Raw genomic sequence first — 27,698 nt, forward strand, 5'->3', positions numbered from 1 at the left:
AACTCCCCCAGGTCAATTCCATGGCCAGCTGTTCTAGGGCACAGTCATTTGGGGTATCTAGAATTTTCACTTCTTTGGCATTACTAGAAGATGTATTTTTCCAGTCAATATGAGGGTAGTTACTACAGCTCCTGTCAATACGAGGGTAGTTACTACAGCTCCCTCCTTCCTGATTCAAACTCAGGATCACCCTGGGCATTTTGTTAAGGGGGCTGTTAACATTTACCCAGTACTACATTACTTTGATAATTAGTAATTAATTTTATCCCACCCATGGGGGCAGCATTTCCTGTGAAATAGACACATGGAAACTGAGAGTCCCTTTGTCTGTTCTAAAGCAATATATTAACCACCAAGTCACAGAGCTATACTGAGAAGGCCACACTCTTTGCAGGCGTGAAGACAGAAGTTTATTTATTCCAGGTGTCAGATGAAAACTTTGTATCCCAACCACTCAATGTTATCTTTTAAGATTTTTTTATTTAAAACCAATCTTGAACTTATTAAATACAAAAAAATCACAATCATACAAAAAACACTTCGATATGTCAATAAGACCATACATAGAAAAGCATACATGTCATCTTTTATCCTATTTACCTTAAATTTAAAAGATAAACTACAATTTCTACAAATGCTTTCAGAAGGATTAGTGTCAGTTGAGTTGATCTGCCGTAGAATAGGAAGATTTGAGTCCAGTGGCACTTTAAAGACCAACAAGGGTATAAGCTTTCAAGAGTCAAATGTCTGACTCTCAAAAGCTTATACTTTGAAAATCGTGTTAGTCTTTCAGGTGCCACTGGACTCAAATCTTCCTGTGCAGAAAGATTAGATAGTCACATACAACCCAAATCGGACAGATTCAGGGGATGTTGGGATACTTTACAGCCCAATTATGTGAAACTCACGTGACTGCATTAAAACCATTGAATTTGTTCTCTTTGAAGTCATACTGATCAGTGCTTCTAAGCTTAGAATGGATTGTCCATAGAAACAACAACAACAACATTCGATTTATATACCGCCCTTCAGGATGACTTAACACCCACTCAGAGCAGTTTACAAAGTATGTTACTATTATCCCCACAACAAAACACCCTGTGAGGTAGGTGAGGCTGAGAGAGCTCCAGAGAACTGTGACTAGCCCAAGGTCACCCAGCTGGCTTCAAGTGGAGGAGTGGGGAATCAAACCCGGTTCTTCAGATTAGAGTCCCGCACTCTTAACCACTACACCAACCTGGCTTGTTTCAAACTTGTGATCTGTTTGTTCAGCTCATTCAAGATTTCATTCTGAGCATTTATTTATTTAAAACATTTGCATGCCGCCTTTCTGCCCAAATAGAGTGCCAAAGGCAGCAAACATTAAAATATTAAAATAATTTAATTTTAAACAGCATTTAAATAGTATAAAAGCTATTTGCTAAACACATGCACACAAACACAACACAAAGAACAGGGAAGAGGTCCCATAATAGTGATTGGGGGTACATCAAACCGAACAAAAACATCACCTGCTGGTGGGAAACAGCAATAGGGGGTACAGATGAATCTACTTGGGGGGAGAGTTCCAAAGTTTTGGTGCCGCAACTGAGAAGGCCCTTGCTTGGATTGCCACCTGTCTGGCCTCATATGGCAGGGAAACCTGAAGCAGGGCCTCTGAAGATGACCGGAGCAAATGGGTAGGTTCATATGGGGGAAGGCAGTCCTTAAATTATGCTGGTCCCAAGCCATATAGGGCTTTAAAGGCCAGTACCAGCATCTTGTCTTTCACTGTCCTGAAAGACAGTGCAGACAGAATAAGACTGCAGTGATATAGTTCCTACAACGTACTCCAGGAAACATTCTGCCTGATGCATTGTGCACCAACTGTAGCTTCTACACAGTCTTCAAGGGCAGTCCCACACAGAGTGCCTTGCAGTAATCTAATATAGATGTTACCATGACATGTATATTTCCTGCCCTGGAAAGGAGAGATATTTCCTGCCCTGGAAAGGCCATAGCCAGCTCATCAACAAAAGCTGGTGAAAGGCACCCCTGGTAACCACTGCTCCCTGTTTATCCAACAAGATGCCCAAGTCCTGGAGCACCCCCAGCTATGAACTTGCTTCTGTAGGGGAACAGGAGATAGCCTATTTCCTGGGCAGACCTTCCCGTCCGCAGTAGCACCTCTATCTCATTGGGATTAATTTCCAACTTGTTATCGCTCCACTCCAAAACTGCCTCCAGGCACCTGTTCACAGCCTCCCTGGGATCTGCTGGTAGTGCAAGACAGAGCCAAGTGTCACCGGCAGATTGGTGGCAACTCAAACCAAAACTCCAGAGGACCTCTTTCAGCAGCTTTGTAGAGATGTTGAAAAGCATGGGGGACATGAATGGAACCTTGGGGCACCCCAGAGGCCAAGGAGCAGAGCTGCAGTCCCCCCAGCACCATGCTTTGAAACCTACCCTCAAGGTAGGACTGGAACGACTGCAGAGTGCCTTGCAGTCCCAATCCTGAAAGGTGATCCATAAGAATACCACGACTGATGGTATCAAAAGCGGCCAACAGGTCCAGGAAAATTAACAGAATTGCACTCCCCCATGCATCTCCCAGTTTGTGTCGTCCACCAGGGTGATAAAGGCTGTTTCAGTCCCAGAACCAGGCCTGGAAATAGAATGGAATGGAACCAAACGATCCGCTTCATTTGGGCATCCTTGGAACTAGCCAGCTACCACTCGTTCAGTCACCTTGCTCAAAAATGGTCCATAGGTATTCAAGTCCCCTAAATCCTGAGTAGGTTTCTTTAGAAATGCATGCACCACTGCCCACTTCAAGGAAGGAGCAACCACCTCCTCTCTCAGGGAGTTACAGTCTCCCAGACCCAGACAAGAGGAGCAAGGGTCATTCAAGCAGGTGGCAGGGTTCAACCAGCCAAGATCCCTGTCCACGTTCTCAAGACCATAGAAACGGAAAGGTATCACACACAACTGGACGAATCAGTACTGTGAAGACCCTTACTTTCTCTTGGGTAGATTTTGCCTTTAATTTTTCCCTTAACACCCTCTGGGTAGTTTGCTGCCACCAGGAATATTATATTCCAAGATATTTTATTTAAGTTTTCCCTTTTGTAGTTTTCCCTAAGCATCAGGCTTCTTCGTGGGTTCTATGTGGCCCTGGGGATAAGAATGGGATATAGCAATGACAGCTACTCTGGGATATAACAAAACCAAAATAAACTTCTATTTGGTCAAGAAGCATATCGGTTTCATAAAAGTAGTTCTCAGTTCTTAAAGTTACTTCATTTAAACTCATTCACACAGATCTCCTCTATGGCTTCACACACAGCCTCTCTCTCTGACTCAATATTTCTCACAGATGTGCTTAAAGTTACTCAGGCAGCACACAGCTGGCCTCTCTTTCCCTGACCGAGTGTCCTTTCACAAACATGCTCAGTTCAGGTTCCACACAGGTTATATTTCTCTCATAAATCCTCCAATATACTCAGGCAGCCCACAGCCAGCCTGCTTTCTTCTGATTGACACTTTTCTCTCTACTCCCCCTCTCAAACTGCCTTCACTCCTCCCACACTCTCAGTCATCAACCAATCATGTCCCTTTCTTTCGCCCCCACTCTTCACCTATCTCACACCAAGCATTTAAAGATACGTGCACACATTTACTTGAAATCATTAAAAGTACCTTGGGACTATCTGATCCTATCACTGCTAATGTAGAGTCCCAAGTCAGAATGGATGCAAGGTATTTTATTCACAAAGCATTTAGAGCAAGATGTTTGCAGCAGATTGCAGAGCTATCCAGCTCTTCATGCAAACCGGAACTAACAATGGTTGAGAAATCATTTATCTGTTCATTTACAGATGTCTTTTTCAAGGATTTATCCGTGAGCACGCTGCTGAGACAGCAGCAAATGATAATTAATAATAACAATAACATTTGATTTATATACCACCCTTCAGGACAACTTAATGCCCACTCAGAGCAGTTTACAAAGTATGCCGTTATTATCCCCACAACAAACACCCTGTGAGGTTGGTGGGGCTGAGAGAGCTCCGAGAAGCTGTGACTGACCCAAGGTCACCCAGCTGGCTTCAACTGGAGGAGAGGGGAATCAAACCTGGTTCTCCAGATCCCGTGCTCTTAACCACTACACCATACTGGCTCTCCTACACAAAACTGTCTCTGAAAATCTGAGGACTGCTATTCCATTAATAGACACATTGGTGACACATCACACAGACAAAACAGTGGCTTCTCAGAGCTCTCTCAAATTTGGAAAAGGCCCTGTGGGGAGGCCCCCTTTCCACTCTGCACTGCAGTCCAGATCTGAATCAGAACTCTGAGCAGAGAGGAACTGAGTTCCAAGCAAGGAATTTACAATGTACATCTGATCAAAAGGACGGGAGGACATGAGGAAAACGTAACCTGTATTTAAAACCTCATTTTCAAGAAGGAGGAAATGCTGGATTAACACTAAGGGTTCCCATGTTTTTTTTTATAGTTTCTGTGATGTGTGTTCTTTGAGAGAAATTGCAATATGGGCTCCATCTAAAAGTCTTTTCACAATTGAGGGACTGATACAAGTTCTCTTGTGTGGTTTCTGTGATGGTAAGCCAAGCCAGAACGATGACTGAAGCTCTTTCCACACTCTGGGCACTTGTACGGTTTTTCCCCTGTGTGCGCTCTTTGATGGGACAAAAGGCCTGTGGTGTGACTGAAGCTCTTTCCACACACTGAGCATGTATATGGTTTCTCTCCTGTGTGGATTCTTTGATGGGAAGTAAGTCTTGACCTATGTCTGAAGCTCTTTCCACATTCTGAGCATGTATATGGTTTCTCATCTGTATGGATCCTTTGATGGGAAGCAAGGCCGGAGCTGTGACTGAAGCTCTTCCCACACTCTGAGCAGTTATATATTTTCTCCTCTGTATGGATTATTTGATGATAAGCAAGACCCGAACTGTGACTGAAGCTTTTTCCACATTCTGAGCACTTATATGGTTTCTCCCCTGTATGAATTCTTTGGTGGGAAGAAAGGCCTGAGCTGTGACTGAAGTTTTTACCACACTCAAAGCATTTATAGGGCTTTACGCCCGTATGAATTTTTTGATGGGAAGTAAGATTTCCGCTATGACCAAAGCACTTTCCACACTCAGAACATTTGTACGGTTTCACTCCTTTATGGATCCTTTGATGATAAGAAAGGCCAGAGCAGTGACCAAAGCTCTTTCCACATTCTGAGCATTTATATGGTTTTTCCCTTGTATGGACTCTTTGATGAGAAGAAAGGCCCGAGCTGTAAGTAAAGCACTTGCCGCACTCCAAGCATTTATATGGCTTCTCTCCTGTGTGAATTCTTTGATGAGAAGCAAGGCTTGAAGGGTGTGTGAATCGATTTCCACATTCAGTACATTTATATGGTTTTTCTCCTGTGTGGATTCTTTGATGGGATGCCAGGGACGAGCAGACTGTGAAGCTCTTTCCACACTCTGGACAATTATATGGTTTCTCCCTTGAGTGAATTTTTTGATGGGAAATAAGGCTTGAAGGGTTGAAAGCATTTCTGCACTTTGTGCATTTATATTGTTTCCCTCCCATGTGGACTGTGTGATAAGTAAGATATGAACAGTTTCTGAACCTCTTTCCACATTCGGAGCATTTATATGATTTCTCCACTATGTGGGTTCTTCGATGGTAAGCAAAGCTCGTACTGTGACTGAAACTCTTTCCACAGTCTGAGCATTTATATGGGGTTTCCCTTGTGTGAATTCTTTGATGGGAAACAAGGCTTGAATGGTGACTAAAACACTTTTCACACTCAGAGCATTTATATGGTTTCTCTCCTGTATGAATTCTTTGATGGGAAGTAAGGGCTGAGCCATGACTGAAGCTCTTTCCACACTCAGAGCATGTGTATGGTTTCTCCCCTGTGTGAATTCTTTGATGATAAGCAAGGCTTGAAAAGTGACTGAAACTCTTTCCACACTCAGTGCATTTATATGGTTTCTCCCCTGTATGAATTCTTTCATGGGAGGCAAGGCCTGAGTAACGACTGAAACTCTTTCCACAGTTGGTGCATTTATATGGTTTTTCTCCAGTGTGCAGTCTCTGGTGTGCAATAAGGTTGCCCTTCTTTCTGAAACTTTTCGCACATTCTGAGCATTTGTGAATTTTCTTCTCCCAATGCAATTTTTTATGGACAACAAGCATTTTGTTGTTTCCCATCCTATACTCTGACCACTTCCACTCTTTTTCCTCATTTTGCATTCTTTGTTCCATGGTGTGGTTTGATGTGCCAGTTAAGCTTTTTGCCCCAGATGAAATATTAATCCTTTTCTTTCCTTTCTGATTCTCTTCTTGGATTGGAGTGAACTCAACTCCTTCAGTAACAGTGGATTCTTTCTCCCCCTTCCCTGTGGCTTCCGTTTTCCTTCTCTGCTCTTCTCCTGTTCTTTTAGTCTCCCGCTCTGCAGGAATAAAGAAAGAAATTAAACTGAACCTCTATATGCTAATAAACATAGTAAATACCTGTTTGGAATAACGGAAAGAAAAAGACACAGTGGAGATACAGTTCTTGACATGTTTTCAATAACCATTTTTTTTGTGATATTCAGTGACACAAAATACAGCGCAATATACAGCATACTGAACTTGTAGTCTTGAAATTTCCCGGTCAAGAATCTTACACACAGTATTTTTTTTCTGCCTATGACTCTGCCAGTCAGCCTAAACAGTTCAGGTTAACGTGGAGTATAAATAAATATAACTAATAAATAATTTAAAAATAATATGTTGGTGTTGGCATTATATGGACATTCACCCCACATTTTGGACACAAAAGCAAAAAGACTTAAGAACATGGGTCAACTGAACTATTCCTATTGGAGAGAGGACCTCCCAGATCACAGAGAACATCGGAAACAGCTCAGATACTATTTCACACAGTGCCTAGCCACTTGCCCTCGAGGGCCAACAAACAGGCCATGGAAGCCAAAGCTAACGCATCATTCATTCATTCATTCATTCATTCATTCATTCATTCATTCGTTCGTTCGTTCGTTCGTTCGTTTGTTCGTTCATATTTCAATTTATCATTTTACCTCCTAGCACTGGTAGAAGTCTCTTGGGTGAGATTCGCTTGCTGTACTGTTCTTAAAGGGAAGGAAACTTCATGGTAAGTCGAACAAGAAACTGTCAGGATAGCATGTGTTATACATACATACATGCTAGAGAGACATAGATGGGGTGACCAGACTCTCCCCTCCGCCTTGCCAAAATGCGCTGTGGATTCATTTCAACCCTCAGGTACCAAGGAATGGAACAGATTCCAGTGTGCATTGAAAACAAACCTAACCTCAAGCATGTCTGGCCTTTCAGTGCCGTGGTGCTGATTTATTAGGAGAGACCCTTGAGGGAGGTTCCCAGTGGATCAACCAGAAGAGATCTTCAAGGATCTCTGTCTCATTTCAGGTGACTTTTGGTTTTATAGTCCATTCGTCATTTCTCTCCGCCTTTGCCTTCCCATTGGAGAGTTTTGCCATCCTGGCACACATTGATTCAGGACTTTGCATTGTGGCTGTGGGAGGGATCATGACAGTGGGAGCACAATGGACAACCACGGAACAGCTCTGCATCGGGCCAAGTGGGCCGAGAACTGATGGCTGTGTGGTGACGGTGAGATAAGCCAGCACTTAGCGCCACACTGGGCCAGGATGGAAGCTGAGGGGCAGAGGCTGATCAGATGGAGTTGGTGCTGCATCTGAAAAACTCGGAGGATGAACCCCACGGATGACTTGAAGACACGGAACAGTACAGGCTGGAAGTCCCATGTGAGAAGATGGGAGAGAGAGGGCCATGGGCCAGCTGAGGGCTGGCATCATGGCAGGCAAGGATGAAAGCCAAGGCTTGAAGTGAAGAAAGGCAGCTGAGATGGCAGGATAATGCCAGGCACCCATTATAGCCAGCAGCCAGTGAAGCTGATACCCTGTGGTCCTTATTGGAGGAGATCTCCTGAAGGGGACGGGAGATGGAAAGTGGAGCTGCAGTGAAATGGAGGGAGAAGATGACACAAACTACCATAGAGGGTATGGCACAATCTGGCAGGGTCCTTGACCCTAGGCCATCTCATCTAATCCATAGATGGCAGAAAGGCAGGAAGAAGAGACCTCCCCCCACTTCTTTGTTGCTCTTTTGCAGTGAGACCTAAGTTGTCTGTGAGGGTCTGCAGCCCCTCCCCTCCCTCAGTAGGCAGAGCCAGGAGCATGGAGGGTCTCCTCAGGAGAAAACCCTTTCCTGCCTGCTGTCCTCGTACGACATGGGTACGATCCATTCTGGTCCTTATTTTGTATTTGACAGAGGCCTGCAATTTTATTCTGCAGAGAAACTTCCAACTAGAACAAAATGTAGAAAAGGTTTTCCACCACGCAACTCAGTAGCTACCTGCCAATCTCTGCCCTTCTGTGGCGGCTTGTATTGGCTCTTCCTCTTTTTCCAGCCATGAGGTGAAGTCCGGCTTGGGAACCAGAAATGCTTATTTGAGGAGAAAAGAACACATTGATTATTTCTGGCGTTCCTCACTATAAACAGATTTTCAGGTATTGCATGCCAGCTGGTCTACACAATCTCGCTTCTACCACATAAGCAGAATGGACGGCTGAAAGTGTTGGGTCTCATGCTAAATGGGGCTTGGGGACACAGTTTGAAATCACTCTGGAAAAGCAGTCTTGGAAGCACAGCCAGTAGGATATATCTAGCCATGAATTACTACAGGGAAGCCCCACCCTAGAGAACTGCTCTCTTCCTCATGGAGTTACGAACCAAAGAAACGGAGAAGGGCAAAGGAACACAGATCTCCTACACATGTGTTTGGTGACTACCCTACAACGCAGTGTGACAGACTAACAATTGCAACAATTCCTGCTCTAGCAGAGGGGAGAGCCGTACCGAGAGAGATCAGATTCTCATAATTCTCCTCCGTGACTTCCCTGTGCAGAGCCCTTTGGCCCGGATCCAGCAGCGCCCACTCCTCCTCCGAGAAATCCACAGACACATCCTCAAAGGTCACCAGAACCTGAAAGAAGAAAGGAACATTTTCTCCTCAGCAAGGATCCATAAGGACAATGAGCCAGGAGTTCTCCACCATGAACCAAAGAAAGCCTTTTTTCTGTTTCAGGCAGCTAGCCGTGTTGGTCTGCAGTAGAACGGCAGGATGTGAGAGTCAAGTGGCACCAGAGAATTTGCCTGTAAAGGTACTTCAGGAACTTTAACTCTCAAGAGCTCATAGCCTGAAAATCTTGTTGGTCTCAAAGGTGCCACTGGACTCAAATATTTTTTTCCTGTGGCATTCTTGTTGGTAGATTTGGTAGATGCAAAGGGAAAGAGATATATCTTTCGACACAGGGGCACGTGAAGAGGACAGGGGCCTCTAGGGTCTCCCATCCCTTCTCTCCACTGATTTGCTCTGGTAACACCGCTGTGTGATACACTAAACTTTTGCTATGTGCTGCTTTTAATTTTTTAAAATTATTTATATGTAATAGATGTAGATGAGATGATTGTGTTTTTAAAGGTGTTTTTAATGATGTGTATATTTGTATTCTGTTATCTGCCCTGAGCCTGCGAAAGCGGGGAGGGCGGAATATAAATACAATAAATTAAATTAATTAAATCAATTCCTTCCCTACCTGATCTGGCTGCACAGAGGGCATGTCCGTTCCATCACACTGAAAGGAAAGCCCACAATATCCACCTGACATTCTTCTGGTGCCTACGAGGGAGACAAAGGAAGAGGGAAGATGTTTAGCCTGTTCAGTGCCTGGCCCAGTCCCAGATGCTGTCCTTCACCCCCTCCCTTGACAATTAGATCAGACCCTTCTCCCTATGGCTTCCCTTGCCAGGTGAAAACAGATGATCCACAGTAACGAACACACAGCCAGCCATGAGAATCACAAAACAGAGGGCTTCAAAACCCAAGCTCAGAACCAAAACCATCAACCGTACAAGCAAAAGATCAAAGTTTCATCTACAGTGCAATCCTAACCAGAGTTTCTTCAGTCTAACCCTACTGAAATCAATGGGCTTAGACTGGAGTAACTCTGCCGAGGATTACACTGTTAGTCTCCAAGAGAGATGTGACAATGCGCCCCCCCCCCCCCAGAGGAAAGTAGAAAGAGAATGAACTCCCCTAAGCAGCCAAGGGAGAAAAAAAAAGCATTGTTCTGGAGCCACCACCATCAAAGCCTTGCTCCTGCTTCAGGGCAATTTAGAGCCAGCAACTGTAATTATCTGGAGTTGGGCTGCATGGGCTGATCAAAAAGCAGGGGCAAGGGGTTTCTTATGGGGCAAAGGTGCTCCATAAGAGAACTATTGGGAGGGAATAACTAAAACAAACTATTCTTCATCTATGTTTTATAATTTATTCTTTTTATGAAAGCCCTCTCTCTCTCTCTCTTGCTGCCTCTTGGCTAGAATTCCAAGGCCTGGCTTGGACCTATAAAATGGCTGATGCGCCTTTTAAAAGGAAGCTCAAGGCAAACAAGCATCGTCTCTGCAGACTGAAGAGGGATGTAGAAGCAGCCCCGGGGTTTCAGGATGGCCTGGGAGAAGGAAACGAGGCTGAAAGATGCCACCCATTAAATTCACCCTCCTTACCTGGCGAAGGGGCCCCTCCATCGGCCTCCTGCTTGGCCTCCCAATACGGCCATCTCTGCCAAGGCACTGCTGGAGCCTCCTTTGCTCCTTCCAAAAACTCCTGAAAGAGCAGAGAAGGAAGAGGGAGTACGGGCCATGAAAGGAATGGTGCCAGCAAATGCCCGGGGAGTGGGCAGAGTGGATGATTTCCTGAAAAATTCAGGCCCTGGGGGACAGCAGATTATTTTTGTTTTTTTAAAAAAAATATATCCTACCTTTCCACCCTCATAAAGGGCCTCCAAGGCTTCTAACCCATAAAAATCTATATACTACAATCACATTATAAATCACAGTATAATCACAAAATCAAAGAGTCCAGTAGCACCTTTAAGACTAACCAATTTTATTGTAGCATATGCTTTCGAGAATCACAGTTCTCTTCGTCAGTATGATCACATTATGAGGATAGCATTTTCCACGTTTTGGATCTTTTAGAAATCACAACTCACAAGATGAAGCCTTGTTACGGGCTCTTCCCACTTCACGGTCCCTACCTGGCCGCGGAGGACGCCTTTGGCTAGGGCCACCACCTGGGAACCGGCCTCTGGCTTGGATTCCCTGGCCCAGCTCTCCATCTGACTGACAGAGTGGCCAGGATCTCGTCCTCTTTCTGCCTCTTTCTTTGTCAACCGCAGAACGGACAGGGCTGCAAAGTCCAAAAGGTATTCTGTAAGGGACGCGTGACCCTTTCTGGGCAGGTGAGGCTGGGAAAGAAGAACGCTGGCTAGGCGCTAGGTGGGAGCAAAGAGACGGAGGGCGGATCCAGACAAAGAGGGTGCTATTTGTCAGGGGTGCGAAGCAAGACGGGGGTTTGCTTGCTCTTGGGGAGTAGCATGCCCACTTCCACCCACAACCTGGGGGTGCTTTTGGAGCCAGGCTTGTCTCTGAATACCTCTCTGCTCCCCACCTCCACCCCCTAATTTTTGATTCCCCACCTTTTTGCATTCCCAACCCCTCCCCACCCCTCCCTGCTGAGCGTACTGAGGAACGGGGCGGTGGGGGAATGTAGCCATAGCATCCTGCTGGAGAGATGTCCCAACAAAGGCATAGCAAAAAGGTCTCGCCTTTCCTAGGTAGAATACATGGCCGTGGATGAAGAAGACACCCGGACCCAACCTCCAGTTTCCAGTCCGATGCAATGCCACGCAGAGCAGGGCCCACAGAGTGAAATGCTTGGTCCCGACTCCCCAGAGTCCTTTCTGATGGACCAATTCAACATCAGTGTAAATGTGATCCGGAGAACCCCCCCCCCCCGCCTCTCCAAACGCATCATTTCCCACTCACACACGCCAAATCCTGTTTGCCCAATTTGGAGAGACCCCTCTGGCCATGATGCCCCTGCAGCTGTCTCTGTGCTCTGAGAGAGGGGGGGGGTCCATTACCATCTACAGCCGGCTGAGACCCCCTGGGGGTTTGCAATGAGGTGCCACCCCTCAGTTGCACAGAGCCCCACTTTTTCCTTTCCAAGCCTGGCGGGGTGTTCCCAGCACGAGCTTGCAGGCAGGAAAACGGTCAGGAGAGAGCCAAGAAACTGGGGCTGAATCCAGAGACTGGGAGGGGGGCTGTTAGTCGGGGGGAGGGGTTCTTGCATGCTCGAGAGGGGGCGGGATGCACTCCTCCAGACACCGCCTTTGGGTGCGTTGTTTCTTAGCCCGCCCCGCCCTTTGCTCCCACTTTCCCTCCTCGCATCCCCTCCTTCCCCCACTGCTGCCCTGGGTTTCCCCTCCCCTCCACGCACTTTCAGCTCCCCGGTCCTTGGGAGCGGCGGGGGGGGGGCGGCGGCGTTGAGGCTGATGCGTGCTGCAAGGCACCTTCCCCCAGTTGGGGGGTTTCTGGCAGGAAGTGATTCCTCCACCCACCCCCTTCCCCTCTAGGCGCGCAGATTCGCTCCCTTTAACCCTCGGAGTGCATTTCTGCAAGCAGCCCAGCAAGCGCCCCCCCCCGCCCCCCGCTTCTCTCTAGTTCGCCTGCAAGACAGAGAGACCGAGCCCTGCAAGGGGAAGGAGAACGGCGGGAGGCTCCCGGTGTGCGCGCTAAACCTCTCTGGAAATATACTTTGCAATTGCAAAAGCCTCCGCCGCAATGATAGAGAAAGTAGCAAAGCGGGCCACAGTAATAACAATGCCTGCGTTCTTAAGACGCAAATGCCGGAGTTCTCCATCATCTATGGAGGCGGGGCCATGGAGGATTTAGGGAGGGGCTCCCCACAAATTTAGGGGGACCCAAGCACCCATGAGGACCCTCCTAACAATCCCCCTGGGCTGGGCCAAACCTAGGAAAAGGTGGGAAGTTGGCCAGTGGCTATAGTGTTATCTCAGCACTCTCCTGCTGTGGCCTGTTTTTGAAATTCACTTTTAGGATAGTCACTTTAGGACAAACTAATGGTCACAAATCTGACACTAAGAAAGGCAACACAGAAAAGCCTGTAGGGGAACATTTGTTAAGTTTTCCTGGACGTTCATTTACAGGAGTCTTGATTCTGCCTTATTCGTAAGGGTGACTTAGTACTGAAATTTACTAAATTGTGGCATCGCAGATGCCTTCATTTAGTAAATGTGTGGATGAAGTTTGAACCAGGGCAGAATACAAAACAGTTGCTGTGCACTCGATTTCTGAGCAACGTACAGAGTTCAGAGTAGTAGCAATCTCCCTTTTCTCATTTCAAACTCATATCCGCTAAGTGAGTACAAGCACATTTTGAGGCAGCCCATCTGCATGAACAAGATTTGGCGGGGGAGAATGGAGATCAGCCTTTTAAAAATTTCCTTTTGCCCCGTGTGCAGCCTGGAGAGAACATTGGCAAGGAATGTGTACTTAATTATGTAATTTTGTTAATAATGTATTCTGAATGTCTATGTTTTTAATCAGGCATCTGATGAAGAGAACTTGATTCTCGAAAGCTTATGCTATAATAAAATTGGTTAGTCTTAAAGGTGCTACTGGACTCTTTTTGATTATGTTTTTAAGGTGGAGTTTTTAAGCAGTGTGCTAAGAAAGCAAGGTATATACAATCCTAGGTAGTATAACTGTGAGTTTTGTTTGGGATCGTGATTAGCACTGTTCTGAATTACCTCAAAATGTGCTTGTACTCACTTAGCGGATATGAGTGGGTAGGAATACAGTTTGTAGGTTGTGCTTTTTCATAAGCTTTCCCATCTGATCCGTGATTCCTTTGATATATGGCAAAAACACTTTTCCTGTAGAAAAACTCCAATCACCATCCTCGACAGAAAAGAGGCATAATGAAAACATTAGTGGATCGTGCAAGACAGATATGTGAGCCACACTTTCTCAATGAGGAAATTAATCATCTAAACCATGCACTTCACGCAAATGGCTACTCCAGAAATGAAATCAGAAGAGCAATTAAACCCAGGATAAATCAAACAGCTAAGGAAAAACAGTCTCCTACAGGAAAAGCATAGATGTGGGTGCTGAACCAGTTGGAGCTGTGGGGAGAGAAACGACAATCCCTGGTGGAGAGGGACGTTGGAGTAATTTGCAAGGTCAAGCCCAAGTACTGCAGTATGGAATACTTGCTGTAACTGGCATTGCCAAAGGATGGGTTGCCAGTGCATCAGAGGAACCAGCCCCGTCCGCCACTGGAATCCAAGGTGCGCAGGACGTGCAAGGCATGGGATCTGGCCTGTTGGAAGAGGCGTTGAAGAGGGTGGATCTCCACCAACAAGCCTGGGAGAAGAGCTTGCTCCAGCAACAACAAGAGGAGGAAAGAGAGCAGGAACAAGCCGCCCAGGAAGAAGGGGAGCCGGACCCCAGCAGCCACGCGGAGGATTGTTACCAATCGTTGGAGGCATGGGTGGAGGCGATGAGAGAGGACTTAGCCCAGGCTACATATCTCAGAGGCCTGTTGGTGCAAGGAGAGTCCGGCACAGTGGCAGGTGGTAGTGCAGCGCAGCTGGCTCCGCTTGGGCCCAGCCAGGACCCCAGCCACTCCTTGCTCTGCCGGCTCCCAGGGCTCTCATGCAACAGCCTGCCCCGCCTGCGCCAGGGCCGCCAATTCCGTTGCTGCCACCAGGACCTGCAGGCCCTGCCGCACCTGGAGGGGGAGCGCCAGGAGGGCCTGCACCAGGGGGCCCAGTGATCCCTCCAGCTGGACCTGTAGTACCCGTCGGAGGGGTCGTGCCCGCTGGACCATGACCAGCCGCCCCGAGAGGGGCTGCGCCTCAGCCATAGGGCCCAGCGCCACTGCCGCCGCAGCTAAGACCGCAACTGGCTCCTGGAGGGGCAGGGCCACTGGGTCGACCACAAGCCCCAATTCATCCGCAGCTGCGTCCAGGGGCCAAGGAGTACCGCTAAGGCCTGTGCCCAGAGCAAGAGTGCCGTTTCTGCAACAACCCCCGGTTGTGCCGCAACCACGGGGCCAGGCACCACAAATGCTGCCCGGGCCGCTGGACCAGCTCGCGGGAGCAGGGGTGACCGGAGGAGCTGAGCTTCCCTTGGGATGGATTAAGCTGGAAGCCACGTTCGATGGTGATACGCGTAAATTGGGATTTTTCATTGTGCAAGCCTTACGTTCTTCAGTCAGTGGGGCCATCTCTTCCCGAACGAGGAGAGCCGAGTCATGCATTTGGCGGCGTGTTTGGAGGGCAACAGTTTTGACAGCTGGCCGCCAAATGCCCACAGTGCAAGGAGGGGACGAAAATAATGAAGTTCCGTAATGGGATGAACCCCAAACTACTGGATAGAGCGCTGATGCAAGATGATCCCCCCACGCTCTTGGGTTGGATACAATTAGCTTGCAAAGTGGAAAATTGCACCCAAGTCATCCGGTTGGTGGAGCAGCAGCAAGCCACAGGAACTCGCAGAGCCCCACCAATTTTGAGGGGGGGGGGTTCAGGGTGCCCCTACAGCCAGAGGAGCCCGAGAGACACACTGGACGCAGGGTCTGTGTCTCCAGTGTGGCAATAGTGGGCATTTTGCGGCTCAATGCCCTCTTCGTGCGCAAACCCAGCCACCACCACTGGCTCGTCCCGTGCCAGCTCCACAAGCCAGCCGAGGGTGAGGGATGCAGAAGAAGGGGTGCCCAGATACCAGATTAGAAGCTGAGGAAATGTTAGTGGAGTTTGAAGCTCAAGCTTCGGACCCTGAGATCCCCAGCCCCGCAGTTGGGAAACAAGATGGATCTGTCATGAGGAGGCCCCAGTGACAGATAGAAAAGAAGACCACCCTTGAGGAGGTGAGAGACAGAGGGGCCATATTATTTATCCCAGTTATGTTGGTTAACCCAAAGAGGGGGACTCATGTCCGAGTGCAAGCCTTAATTGACTCAGGGTGCTCCAGAGACATTATTGCACCAGCACTCGTGAACGGCCTAGGGTTGGGAACCCATGATCTAAGAGTCCCAATTATTTTTGAGCAAATGGATGGCTCTAATATGAATCCAGCCGTTCTAGAAACTGATTGGGTGCCCACGGGAATGGGCAGGCATTGAGAAAGCCACTCCTTCCTTGTTAGCCAGACAGCCAAGTATCCGCTCATCCTGGGCAGTAGATGGCTTTTTCACGAGATTACCTTCTCCATCTGGCTGGCTGCTGTTCACACACACACACACACACACACACACACACGTACGTTAAAGGGCACCCTCCTCCAAGTCCCCCAAACCACTCCCCCCCCCCACAAATTCTCCCAGGCAAGGAAAGAGAAACTTAAAATGAATGGGTCATTTTGAGAAAGGTCTTCTTTTTCTATTTTCATCACCATATAAATGGCTGCACTGCAAGTTTAGCTTGGAATTTAGAAGGGAGTGAGAAAGCGAGAGGGAGAACTGGTTAAAGTGTGTGAGCTGAACCCCTGAGCATTCAAAGAGTGCAAGCAACCAAAAAGGTTGAAAAAAGAGAAACCTTTCATCTAGAAACATCAAGGTATATATCCAGAAATATTTAAAATTTATTAAATCCCAAAGTGTTTAATTATGTACACAGGGATGTTACAGAAATCTTTCCTGTGGTGTAAAATGCATGTATACACAAACCAACCAAATGCCTTCCTTGTGGTTAAAATTTTTGTATACTTCACATCCGTACAATCCAAAATTATGCCTGACCAAAACTTTGAACTACACCATTAAGATAGCAGAGAGATATTTCCATGGAAGGGGTAAAATCCCACTGTGTTGTTGTGATTCGTCTGGACCATCAGAAATCGCTTTTAAAAAATAATGATTGTACATGGGCCACGCTTCTTCTGCAGTTGCTTCATGCGAAGTCATGCTCAGGTTTTATGTACAGCCCCTTGCATGAATCACAGGGCATTCTCAGAGTGCCAACACATCCAGGGTGTCCGACACGGTCTTTCACATCCTCTCCTGCTGGATTAGGGTTGCCAGCCTCCAGGTAGTGGCTGGAGATCTCCCGGAATTACAACAGGTCTCCAGGCCACAGAGATCAGTTCACCTGGAGAAAATGGCTACTTTGGGGGGGTGGACTCTATGGAATTATGCCATGCCAAGGTCCTTTCCCTCAACAAATCTCCAGGTTTCACCTCCCGGATTTCCAGGAATTTCCCAACTTGGAACTGGCCACCCTATACTGGATCCTTTTAACTGGAGAAATGGTGGGGGATTGAACCTGCGACCGCCAGCAGGCCAATCAGCCGCCCTCCTTGTGAGCCACAGCCCACTCTCCAAAGCTGCCCTTCCTCCCGAGCAAATGATGACTGGACTCTGGAGCTTGGCAAGCCTACTAGGGGCCAACGTGCACACCCTCTGTTTCCCTCTATTGCATCCCCTCCCAATACACCCCCCCCCCAATGCAATTCCAAGTCACCAGATCCCGGGGTGGGAGGGGGCTGCTTTAGTTCTGTCCGGGACAAACAAAGGCCACTTTCCCATGCTGCGGGGCAGGCGGGTGGGTGGGGAGAGGCTCTCCGGGCCTCCGGACTCCTCCCGTTACTCTCAGACCGAATCCCCTCAAGGGCAGAGTGGAGCCCCCTTCCCCCCTCTCTTGCAACAAGGACGACTCCCGCCGCGCCTTTGACCAAGCAAGCAGCAGCCGAGCCGCCACCCGGGCAACCCAGTCCACGGATCGCAGAGCCGGGCAAGGCTAGGGGTGGGGTAGGGGGTGTTTCCAGCCGACCATGAGGTTAAAGCGAGAGATTCCCGACTCCTAGACGTGTGTGTGTGTGTGTGTGAGGGGGGCTGGCGAGGTCCCTTCCGCCGTGCCCCCTCCCTCCATAGAAATGTGACCTTTGTCATTCCCAAGGGAGTCTCTGCTCCGTCCCAGGCGTGTTTGGTGAGTTAAAACCGTGTTGCAGGAGGGGGAGAAGGTGATGGGGGGGGGGACAGGAGAAGGGGAACACCCCCCCCCCTTTACTCCAAGGAGAGGCGGGTTAGACAGCAAAATCAAAAAGAGTCCAGTAGCACTTTTAAGACTAACCAAATTTATTGCAGCATAAGCTTTCGAGAATCACAGTTCTCTTTGTCAGATGCATGGTCCGTCTTCTGCATCTGACGAAGAGAACTGTGATTCTCGAAAGCTTATGCTACAATAAAATGGGTTAGTCTTAAAGGTGCTACTGGACTCTTTTTGATTTTGCTACTACAGACTAACACGGCTAACTCCTCTGGGTTAGACAGCGGCTCCTTTGGGCTTCCTCTACACCCCCCCCCTTTCCTGGAGTTTCCTCCTCGCTACAAAGGAGCAAATGCCCCTACAGCAGAATTCAGCCGGGGTGGGGTGGAGGTGGGGGCTCTGGCCAGTGGTTGATGGAAGTCCTGATCCCTCTCCCTGCCTTGCCAAACTCTATTTGTACCTTGTGGACGGGAAAAGTTTGGATTTCCTCCCACCCAGCTGCATGCACCCCCCTGCCTCCCTAGCGGCCATTTCTTCTTGTACAAAAGCCAGGCGGGGATTTTTTTTAACAGCAATTGATTGTTCTTATAACAACGAATCTATCAGGTTCTTGGAATTCCCTATTTGAATTTTTGGCCCCTTTGCATTGCAGAAAGAGGCCTTTTTCCTGTTATTTTCACAACAAAGGGGGCTGGAGATCTACTTGTTTCAAAAAGGCAAAGCTGAGCATTCAAAGAACTTGGTCCACATCCTGGTATAATGTTATGCCAGTGCAGTTATGCCAGCTCAGTTTTATCTGTGACACGGAAGACTTAGGGGGCGGTGGACAGTAATGGAAGGTGGGGCAGGAGAAATATGGGAAACCTGCCCTGTGGAAGCCCCATTGACACTGCATTGTCTTGGCTCTTCCACCAGCAGCAAAGCTTGTCCCCCCCGCACCCCACTTCCTCTGTTTTGCCATCCTAGTCGGTCTTTAACTTCTTGGCTACTTTTCTCATCCTCTGGGCATGTGCGAAGGGGGCTTCTCCCTCCAAGCTCCCATAGATGATCAACCACGGGGGGCAGGGTGTTTTTAAAGTCAGCAGGCAAGAGAAACAGCCCCTGCCTGACACAGGGACTAAACCAGAGTCTCAGATTTGGTCCTCACAGCCAGGAGGAAGGGCTGGCAGAGGCCTGAGGTGGTGGAGGGCAATTTCAGACACTGCCCCCCCCCACACACTTTCTCCACACATATATTCAAGGTGGCTTCTCTTCAGACCGCGCAAGGAAGGACCCATTTTGGGAGGCTTCCCTCTGCTAAACACTTCCTGTCACAGAGATGCGCAATGACAGGCAAAGGCAAAGGGCAGAAACGTTTCGCGGGCAGGGCTGGTTTTCTCCGCGTGGGCAGATATCAATTCCTAGCTGGCTTCTCCCACCTGCAGTCTCACATCCCGTCACTTCGGGGCACCTCATTCCCAGCACCTCCTCCTAGTTGTGTGGGGCAGGCCGGAGGGTCTCGTCTCCCCTCAGAGGAGAGGAGGGACCAGAGTGGCTTCCAGGGCCAGGGACCCCTCAGCACTCAGGAAACGATTGGGTGAAGCTTGGGTGGAAACATGGCGGGAAGGAGAAGGGGATGAACGGATAAGAAAGGTGGGACCTTCCCTCATAAAGAATGGCTGCGTGTGGGGAGAGATACCAGGCCAAGGATTCTTGATCCGAGATCTTGAATTGTGCCTTATAGCAAATCCAGAGAGAGATTCACTGAAGGGACTGTCAGAGAAATTTGTGTGCACAAAAAGCATTTCCCTCCATCTTTCTTTCTCACCCTGCCAGGTAGCCAAAGAAAGCCCCCCTCTGCTGTTTCTCCGCTGTCTTCTCTGTGTGGTGAAGGGAAAAGACCAGCCATGAAGTCAGTTCAAGTAAGTTTGTGTGTGTGTGTGGGGGGGGGAGAGATGTTCACGCCTTGTATTGTCCTAAATTTCCCTTCGCAACAAATTTGCTCCCTCTTCATGGACGTCTCTGGCTGCTTCCCCACAAGGCTTGTAGCCACCTGCAGAATGAGGGGCCCTGAGATGTCCCCAAGTGGGACGGGGAGGAGGGAGCAAAAGGTCTCCATGGGGCTCTTTCCCCCTCCTCTTAGTTTCTGCTGGTCCACTTTGGTTTTACCATCCCAGGTCCTGCTTTTTATTTATTTACTAGAAACAAAGCCCTTTGTGGGGGAAAAAATACAATGGGCTCTAGAAAGGGGAGAGAAGGCAGGCAGGGATTCCCTCCTCCTCCTCTGTCACTGATCCTGGCCAGTGAAGGAAGGGGGTGGACATTGCCACCTGCTCCACACCTGATCTCAGCACCGTGAAGGGGTGGTGGGCTTTGCTACCTGCTGCATGCATGATACAGGTTGGGTAAAGGGGGGAAGGCATTGCCACCTGCTCAGCTCCTGATCCCAGCCAGGTGAAGGGAAAACGGGCATTGCCTTCTACTCTGCACCTGATTACAGCTGGGTAAAGGGGGGCAGGCATTGCTGCCTGCTCCAAGCCAGATCCTAGCTGGGTGAAGTGGGTGTGAGCATCACCACCTTCTCTGCTCCTGATTCTGGCAGGTTGAAGGGGGACAGAGATTGCTGCCTCCTAGGCGCCTGATTCCATTAGGGTGAAGATGGGGTGAGCATTGACGCCCGCATGGTGCCTTATTCCAGAAGGCTGAAGGGGGCAGGCACTGCCAGCTGCTCCATGTCTTATCCCAGCTGGGTGAAGGGAAGAAGGGAATTGTCTCCTGCTCTGTGTGTGATCCCACACAGGTGAAGGCGCTGGGTCAGCAATAGCACCTGCTCCACTCCTGATCCTAGCTGGGTGAAGGGAGGTGGGCATGGCCCCCTGCTCCACTCCTAATACCAGCTGGGTTAAGACAGAGAGTAGGCATAGTCAACTGGTCTGCTCCTCATCCCACCTGGGTGACATTGTCTCCTGCTTTGCTCCTAAAACCAGCTGGGTTAATGCCAGTTGTGATAAGGTAGTGGTGGGCATTGCCACTTGCTTAGCTCCTAATACTAGCTGGGTTAAGGTGGGGGAGGGTATTTCCATCTGCTCTGCTCCTAATACCTGCTGTTAAGGTGGGGGATGGGCATTGCCACCTGCTTTATTCCTAATACCAGCTGAGTTAAGGCGGGGGACAGGAATTGCCACCTGTTCCACTCCTAATACCAGCTGGCTGAAGGGGGAGCCTGCATTTCTACCTGCTCTGCTCCTAACACCAGCTGGGTTAAGGTGGGGGTGGGCATTGCCTCCTGCTCCGCTCCTATTACTGGCTGTGTTAAGATGGAAGGTGGGCATTGCTACCTCCTGTGCTCCTAATACTGGCTGGGTAAAGTGGAGAGTGGGCATAACCACCTGCTCTGCTCCTGATCCCAGCTGGGTGAAGGGGGAGAGCATTGCCACATGCTCCGCTCCTAATATCAGCTAAGGTGGGAGGCCAGCATTGCCACGTGCTCCGCTCCTAATAACAGCTAGATTAAGCCAAAGAGTGGGCATTACCAACTGCTCCACTCCTGATCCTAGATATCCGGGTGTTTTTCACTCTGTGTATTGTAATCTGCTCCTGATCCTAGCTGGCTGAAGGGGGTGGGGGGTGGGTATTGCCACCTACTCTGCGCTTAATACCATTCTGGTTAAGGCATGGGGAGGGCATTGCCACCTGCTCCGCTCCTGTTCCTGGCCTTGGCTTCCCACCACGGCATCTTTTCTGGATTGATATGGTGAGTTGCCTGGGCTTTCTTCTGCAGCAGCGCCCTCTGGTGGTGCACCAGGGTATAAAGTGAGTCGTTTGAATCACGCTTACTCAATTATATAGTAAGATTCCTATTTTTGAATAACAGCCCTCTTTTTTCACTGGTCAGGGACTCAACACAGCTTTTCAAAATGTTCTCCTCCACTTAACCCTCCTAACGACAGTCTTGTGAGGTAGGTTCGACTGGAAGACTTTGATAGGACCAACGCACCTGGGCAAGCTTATATGACACAGAGGGAATTCGAACTCTAGTCCTTCACTCTAACCACTATGTCACACCAGTCTTTTGGATTTTCTTTCTCATGGACCACCTTTCCAGCAATATAATGAAACTCTCTTCTCCTTCTTCCAGGGTCGGGTGTCCTTCGAAGAGGTGGCTGTGCATTTCTCCAAGGGGGAGTGGAGCCTGCTGAGCCCAGCCCAGAGATCCCTGTACAAGGAAGTCATGCTGGAGAATTTTGGGAACGTGGCCTCTCTGGGTGAGGATCCTTTTCTCCTGGGTTGCCTCCTTATTGAGAGAGGATGTGGTGAGGCTGTCTTCCTTGGGCCCAGTGGCTGCCATTCTCTATGATCTTTCCTCTGATGTAGAAGGGGTGGTCGTCCTCCTTATGGAGAAGGAGTCCCCCCACATCTGGCATCCCTGTGTCTGGACCACAAGAGAGGGCCTCAGATGAGGTGCCAAGTGAGCCTTGATATGGAGAAGGTGGGAGGTTCTAGGCAGGGGCTTCCCCTCAGTCTGTGTGCTTGTCCTACTTGTGGTTCTGTTGGCTTCTCTGGCACTGCCTTAGATCTCAGCTGGCATTTCCATCTCCTCTTGGCAGGGAGGAGGCACCGAACTGCCCGTGCCAGATACGGACCCATATCACCTTGCCGCTATAACTTGTCTGTTGTGTATTTCTGGAGGAACAGGCATCCTGGCTTAGAATTGCTCAATTCATGAGCACACAGGAGTGTCACAATTTTGTGTTTGTTTTTTCTCATGAAAGGACCAGAGATTGCCAAACCTGACCTCATTTCTAGGCTGGAAGGAGAAGAAGAGCCGTTTCTCCTGATCTCTGATGACGAGGAGGGGTTGGCAGGTATCCACTTCAATCTACTGTGGGACTGTGTGTTGTTTGTGCTTTCTTCCAAGGGCTGGTGGATTTGTGGACTGTTTCTCTCTTTCTTTTAAAAGCACATTTTATGGAATTTTAACAAAGTCAGGACAGGAAGGAACATGGGAAGAGAAAAAGGGGGTAGGAGGGGGAAATCAACAACATGCTAAATAATCAGCTTGCAACATTACTCTACATGTGATTTGATATCCACCGGACATTCTTTACAAGCCTCCTTGATCCCCAGAGAGAGATTATTCATGAAGCTGAGTAGGGATCAGGGTAGTTCTCTTCATTGATCTCTAGACTTTACCCCTCTGATCCACAACATTAGGAACATAGCGTATAGACATTGGTTTATTATCAAAGACATCAAGGGTTGTGAAAGGCCACCTTCAATCTTCTACCAATGCACCAAGAATTTAAAGGATATGTTGATGCACTCGGATTTGGAGAGGAACAGGGAGGAGACCAGTTTACCGGCAGTGTGGACATTGTCGTGTTTGTTCATTGATTATGTCTGGGAACAATGCTACAATTCCGGGCACCAAGATCAGTGTCAGGTTGAGGGATTTGATTACTTGTCAATCCTCAGGTGTGGTGTATTTAATCATGTGTGAATGCAATCTATTCTATGTAGGCAGCGCAATTCAACCCACCCACCCTTTTCAACCATCTTTAATCAGTCGTGGAGCAGGAGGCAATGCCTGTTTCCCCTTCAACTGTCCGATCAGGAGCGGAGAAGGCGGCAATTCCACCCCCCTTTACCCAGCCTGTATCAGGTGTGGAGCAGGTAGCAAAGTCCACTGCCCTTCACATGGCTGAGGTCATGTGCAGAGCAGGTGGTAATGCCCACTTCCTCCTTCACTGGCCAGGATCAGTGATGAAGGAGGAGGGAATGCCTGCCTACCCGCCCTCCCCTTTCTAAAGCCTGTTGTATTTTCCCCCCACAATGGGCTTTGTTGCTAGTTATAAAATATTTCTGATCCTTGCTAAATTCATCTGGAATGCAATTCAACAAAAACAACTCAGGTTTAAAAGGTATTGGCACCTGTAAGATTGTTTGGACCATTGTATGTGCCATTACCCAAAATATATGTATATCTTTACAAGTCCACCACATCTGATAAAATGTTCCTGTATGTTTTCCACATTTCCAACATCTATTAGACATGTTCTTGTATGTTTTAGCTAATCTATCTGGTGTTAGATACCACCTGTAAAACATCTTATACAAATTCTCTTTAAAGGCAACTGATTTAGTTATTTTAATAATTACTTTCCACAATTTACTCCATTTTGTTAATTCGATATTATAGCCTAGGTTTTATGACCATTTAGTCATGCATTCTTTTACCACTTCAATTTTCATTTTCATCAGAAATACATACATTTTTAATCAACTTTTCATCAGAAGTACATAACAATTTTTCAAAGGTAGTTTGTTCTAAATAAAAACCACCCAATTTTTTATCTTTAAGATATCTAGATTCAATCTGGGCTCTTGACCACCAATCTAAGTTGATGCCTTGTCTCAGCAATTCCGCCTTCGTTTTTAGAGATCCTTTATCATCCAACAGGTCTTTGTATCTGAAGATTTTCTCATCTGCTGAAAATAAATTTGGCTGTGAAAAAGCTTCCAGAGGCGAGACCCATTGTGACGTTCTTGAGTATATTAATGGTACAATTCTTTCCCATACTGATAAAAGAGACTTTCTTGTCAGTTGATTTTTAAAATATTTATGTCCAGTTACTTTTCCATACCGTACAAAGGCATGCCAGCCTAACTTTAAGTCATGTCCTTCAAGTGCCAAAAGTCTTTGATTTTTGAGTAAAATCCACTCCCTCATCCAACCAAACAACACGCTCCATAATATGATTTCCAATCCGGTAGAGCGAAGCTGGTGTTTTCTTTAAAATCTTGTAGCGCTTTCAATTTAATTCTTGACTTTTTTCCTTGCCATATGAATTTTGATATTGATTTATTTAGTTCTTCAAAAAAGAATTGATTAATGACAATAGGAATAGTCAGATATAAAAATATAATAGGGGGCAGTATAGTCATTTTAATAGCTGCAATCCTTCCCATCAACAATAGATGCAGACCTCCCCGTCACTCTAGATCTTTCGTAATCTCTTGGAGCATCTTCAAATAATTATCTTTCATCAAATAGCTACACTGAGTATACTCTCAGATATTTTACTTTCTTCTCTATTTGAAATCCTGTCAACTCAAGTTAATTCTGTTTTTTGAGTTGATGTCTTATTTTTGGTAATAACTTTTGTCTTTTTTTTTGGCCTTTTTCTCTTTGGAGTTTAAGCTTCTTCACTCAAGAGCTTGGCTGGGTTGGGAATAGTGAAATGGTGCTTGTAGACCCTGGATGCACCTCCCAGGCCGGTTCACTTATGCCAACCATTGACCACACTGAGAGGCAGTGGCTCTCTGGCAGGCCTTGATCCTGGGCAGCTGGGCCTGCCAAGCAAAGCAGGGGCTTTTCCTCAGAGACATGATGACCCAAAGCAACTCCAGCCAGGTCTCACATGGACACATCCTGCCTCCTCCCCCAAGCACAGAGCAGTGTTGTAGGTGACTCCGAAGGATCCTAGCCCATAAAGATGTGTCCAAGACATGGAAACCAAGCTAAAACAAAAGAGATGGGCCAGCAGGATGTTATCGCTTTGCAACATTCATCCCCTTGCAGCAGAAATCCTGGGTTTCCCTGCCTGTTTTCCACCCTAGTCAGGATTAAACTCCTCCAATTAACAACCAATGGCCTGTTGTCTACAGCAGCCCCTCTGGAGGCTGATTTAGTTCCCCACACTGTGTGGAAGTGGTTTAGCCGGGGAAGGGCTACTCCACAGAGACCCTGGCAGAGAGAAAGGGGGTGGGACAGAGCGGTGGCAGATTGTGTTGCAAGGGCAGCCAGGCTTGACCAGGGCTGACTTGGATGCCACACAGGCTCTGGGTGAACAGGGGGCTCTGGTGGGAGGCAGGAGTGCTTTTCCCCTCGGAGGTGATGCAAGACTGATGATAAAGTTGAAACCATTGAACACATGGTTATAGGGTGGTTGTCGTGGGTTTTCCGGGCTGTATTGCCGTGGTCTTGGCATTGTAGTTCCTGACGTTTCGCCAGCAGCTGTGGCTGGCATCTTCAGAGGTGTAGCACCAAAAGACAGAGATCTCTAAGTGTTACATGGTTATAGATTGTCCCATCCTTAACGACCTAATAAGAGAGCCCAGGTGACGTGGTGATCATTGGATACAAATGATTCCCTTTCTGTGGCAAAATATATAGAGGCAATAATTGAATATCAGAGACAGAATATTGAGTAAGGGTTTTCCTCTTTTAATTTCACTTTAAGGCAATAGCTGGTGCCAGGTTTGTTGTTCAGATTAAAATCAATCCTGTTACATTCTTCTCTGTCTGATATCTCTTCTTTGATCATGCGCTGGTGTATCTCTGTTCTCATTGATGGTTGCTACTGACTGCCTTCTCAAAGCATATCTAACCTTGGAAGACCCCTCTAAAGAGTGGCTGCCCCCCTTCTTAAAGTCAGTGTTTTGGTCTAGTAAATCCCCTTGTGAAAAGAAGCCGAGACAGAAACGCCACTGGGGTCTCCATTGCTTACATGACCAGGCCAAAGTGCTCTCTCTCTCCCTTATCTATCTGCCACTCACCGTCCCAGTGAAATGCTTTTCTTCATTTAATTGCCTCAAGCTACAGATCGGGGAGTGGGTTCTAGATTCAATCAGTCTTGAATTCTCCCTAGGAGTTAAAATGACTTAAACTGAGGCTTTGGCCTCACCATGAGAAGAGAAGTCTTGCTGGAAAACACAGCAAAGCTGGGAAAAATCCAGACGGCAGAAAAAGAGGATGGCTTGAATCAAGAAAGGAAGCCCTGGCCTTCTGTTCGCAGGACGTGATCAGGGCTTATAGTGATAGGACATTTTGGAGGTCTTCATAGATAGGGTCACCTTAAGTCAGAAGCAACTTTATGGCACATTACACGCACATGGATTGGTTAATAAGATCTAGTTTGTCATGGGACCATATGCAAAAATAAGACGTTGGAAAGTGTATCCAGGCACCAAACCCCGGTATTGGTGGCTTCCGCACGAGGAGCGGATTCTGTAGCTTCCCCTTTGTTGGTGCAGCTGCAGATAAAGCACAGCAGCTACGGGGCGTCCACATGGCAGGTTTCCCTTCCCCAGTTCTCCAGAAGTGGCCACCCCCTCCCCTAGACCACCGGGGCTTTTGCTATTTTATTTGAAGGATATTTTCATGTTGGTAGACGATTGTAACAACAGGCACAACAGGTTCTCTGAATTCCCAGCTGTCATTTTTTTTAAAAAAAGTACCTCTCTAACCACTTCCTATATGAAGGTATGCCTTTTCCCTGATATATTTAGGAGGGAAGAAGCTCAAGACTGACTGAAAAAAACAAAAGTTGAAAAGTCAATGAATCTGATACACCAGTTGTATAGAGATGATAATTTATTACCAGTATTTTTAAAATAAAAAGTTCCCTTTCATCCCCTTGCAGCAGAAATCCTGGTTTTCCCAGCCTGTTTTCCACCCTAGCTAGGATTAAACTCTTCCAATTGACAGCCCATGGCCTGTTGTCTGAAGCAGCCCCTCTGGAGGCTGATTTAGTTCCCCACACAATGTGCAGAAGTGATTTAGCAGGGGAAGGGCTGCTCCACAGAGACCCTGGCAGAGTGAAAGGGGGTGGGACAGAGCGGTGGCGGATTGTGTTGCAAGGGCAGCCAGGCTGGACCAAGGCTGCTTCCACACACGTTGGATAATCCACTTCCAATACTCTTTAGTGAACATTTGAA

General features: G+C 47.8%; 2 protein-coding genes across 2 annotated transcripts in view; one reads left to right on the plus strand and one right to left on the minus strand.

Annotated features, from left to right (window-relative positions):
• Positions 1 to 741: 741 nt before the first annotated feature.
• On the minus strand, positions 742 to 11,305 carry LOC129329121 (zinc finger protein 665-like). The gene is made up of 6 exons (XM_054978549.1): positions 11,181 to 11,305; positions 10,648 to 10,747; positions 9,681 to 9,763; positions 8,941 to 9,067; positions 8,437 to 8,526; positions 742 to 6,464 (listed from the first exon to the last, which is right to left on the minus strand). Exons 1-6 carry the CDS (start codon positions 11,259 to 11,261, stop codon positions 4,558 to 4,560), a joined length of 2,388 nt encoding a protein of 795 aa, XP_054834524.1. The 5' UTR covers positions 11,262 to 11,305; the 3' UTR covers positions 742 to 4,557.
• Positions 11,306 to 17,551: 6,246 nt separating this feature from the next.
• The window catches only part of LOC129327986 (zinc finger protein 420-like), an 80,075-nt gene continuing 69,928 nt past the window's right edge, over positions 17,552 to 27,698 (plus strand). The window contains exons 1-4 of the mRNA XM_054976730.1: positions 17,552 to 17,939; positions 19,815 to 19,900; positions 22,117 to 22,243; positions 22,751 to 22,843. Of these exons, the coding sequence (XP_054832705.1) occupies positions 19,886 to 19,900; positions 22,117 to 22,243; positions 22,751 to 22,843 (235 nt within the window). The 5' untranslated portion in view covers positions 17,552 to 17,939; positions 19,815 to 19,885. The remainder of the gene's footprint in view (positions 17,940 to 19,814; positions 19,901 to 22,116; positions 22,244 to 22,750; positions 22,844 to 27,698) is intronic.

Source organism: Eublepharis macularius, chromosome 4, assembly GCF_028583425.1.
Source record: "Eublepharis macularius isolate TG4126 chromosome 4, MPM_Emac_v1.0, whole genome shotgun sequence".
In the NCBI taxonomy this organism is placed as follows: domain Eukaryota; kingdom Metazoa; phylum Chordata; class Lepidosauria; order Squamata; family Eublepharidae; genus Eublepharis; species Eublepharis macularius.

What these genes read in the sequence shown, in the direction of transcription:
- LOC129329121 (XM_054978549.1), bottom strand. Translation starts at nt 11,261, where the DNA reads ATGGAGAGCTGGGCCAGGGAATCCAAGCCAGAGGCCGGTTCCCAGGTG. An exon ending in AAGGCGTCCTCCGCGGCCAG is followed by an intron (nt 10,748 to 11,180) that starts GTAGGGACCGTG and finishes CTGCTCTTTCAG; the next exon opens with GAGTTTTTGGAAGGAGCAAA. An exon ending in CCTCTGTGCAGCCAGATCAG is followed by an intron (nt 9,068 to 9,680) that starts GTAGGGAAGGAA and finishes TTCTTCTTTCAG; the next exon opens with GTTCTGGTGACCTTTGAGGA.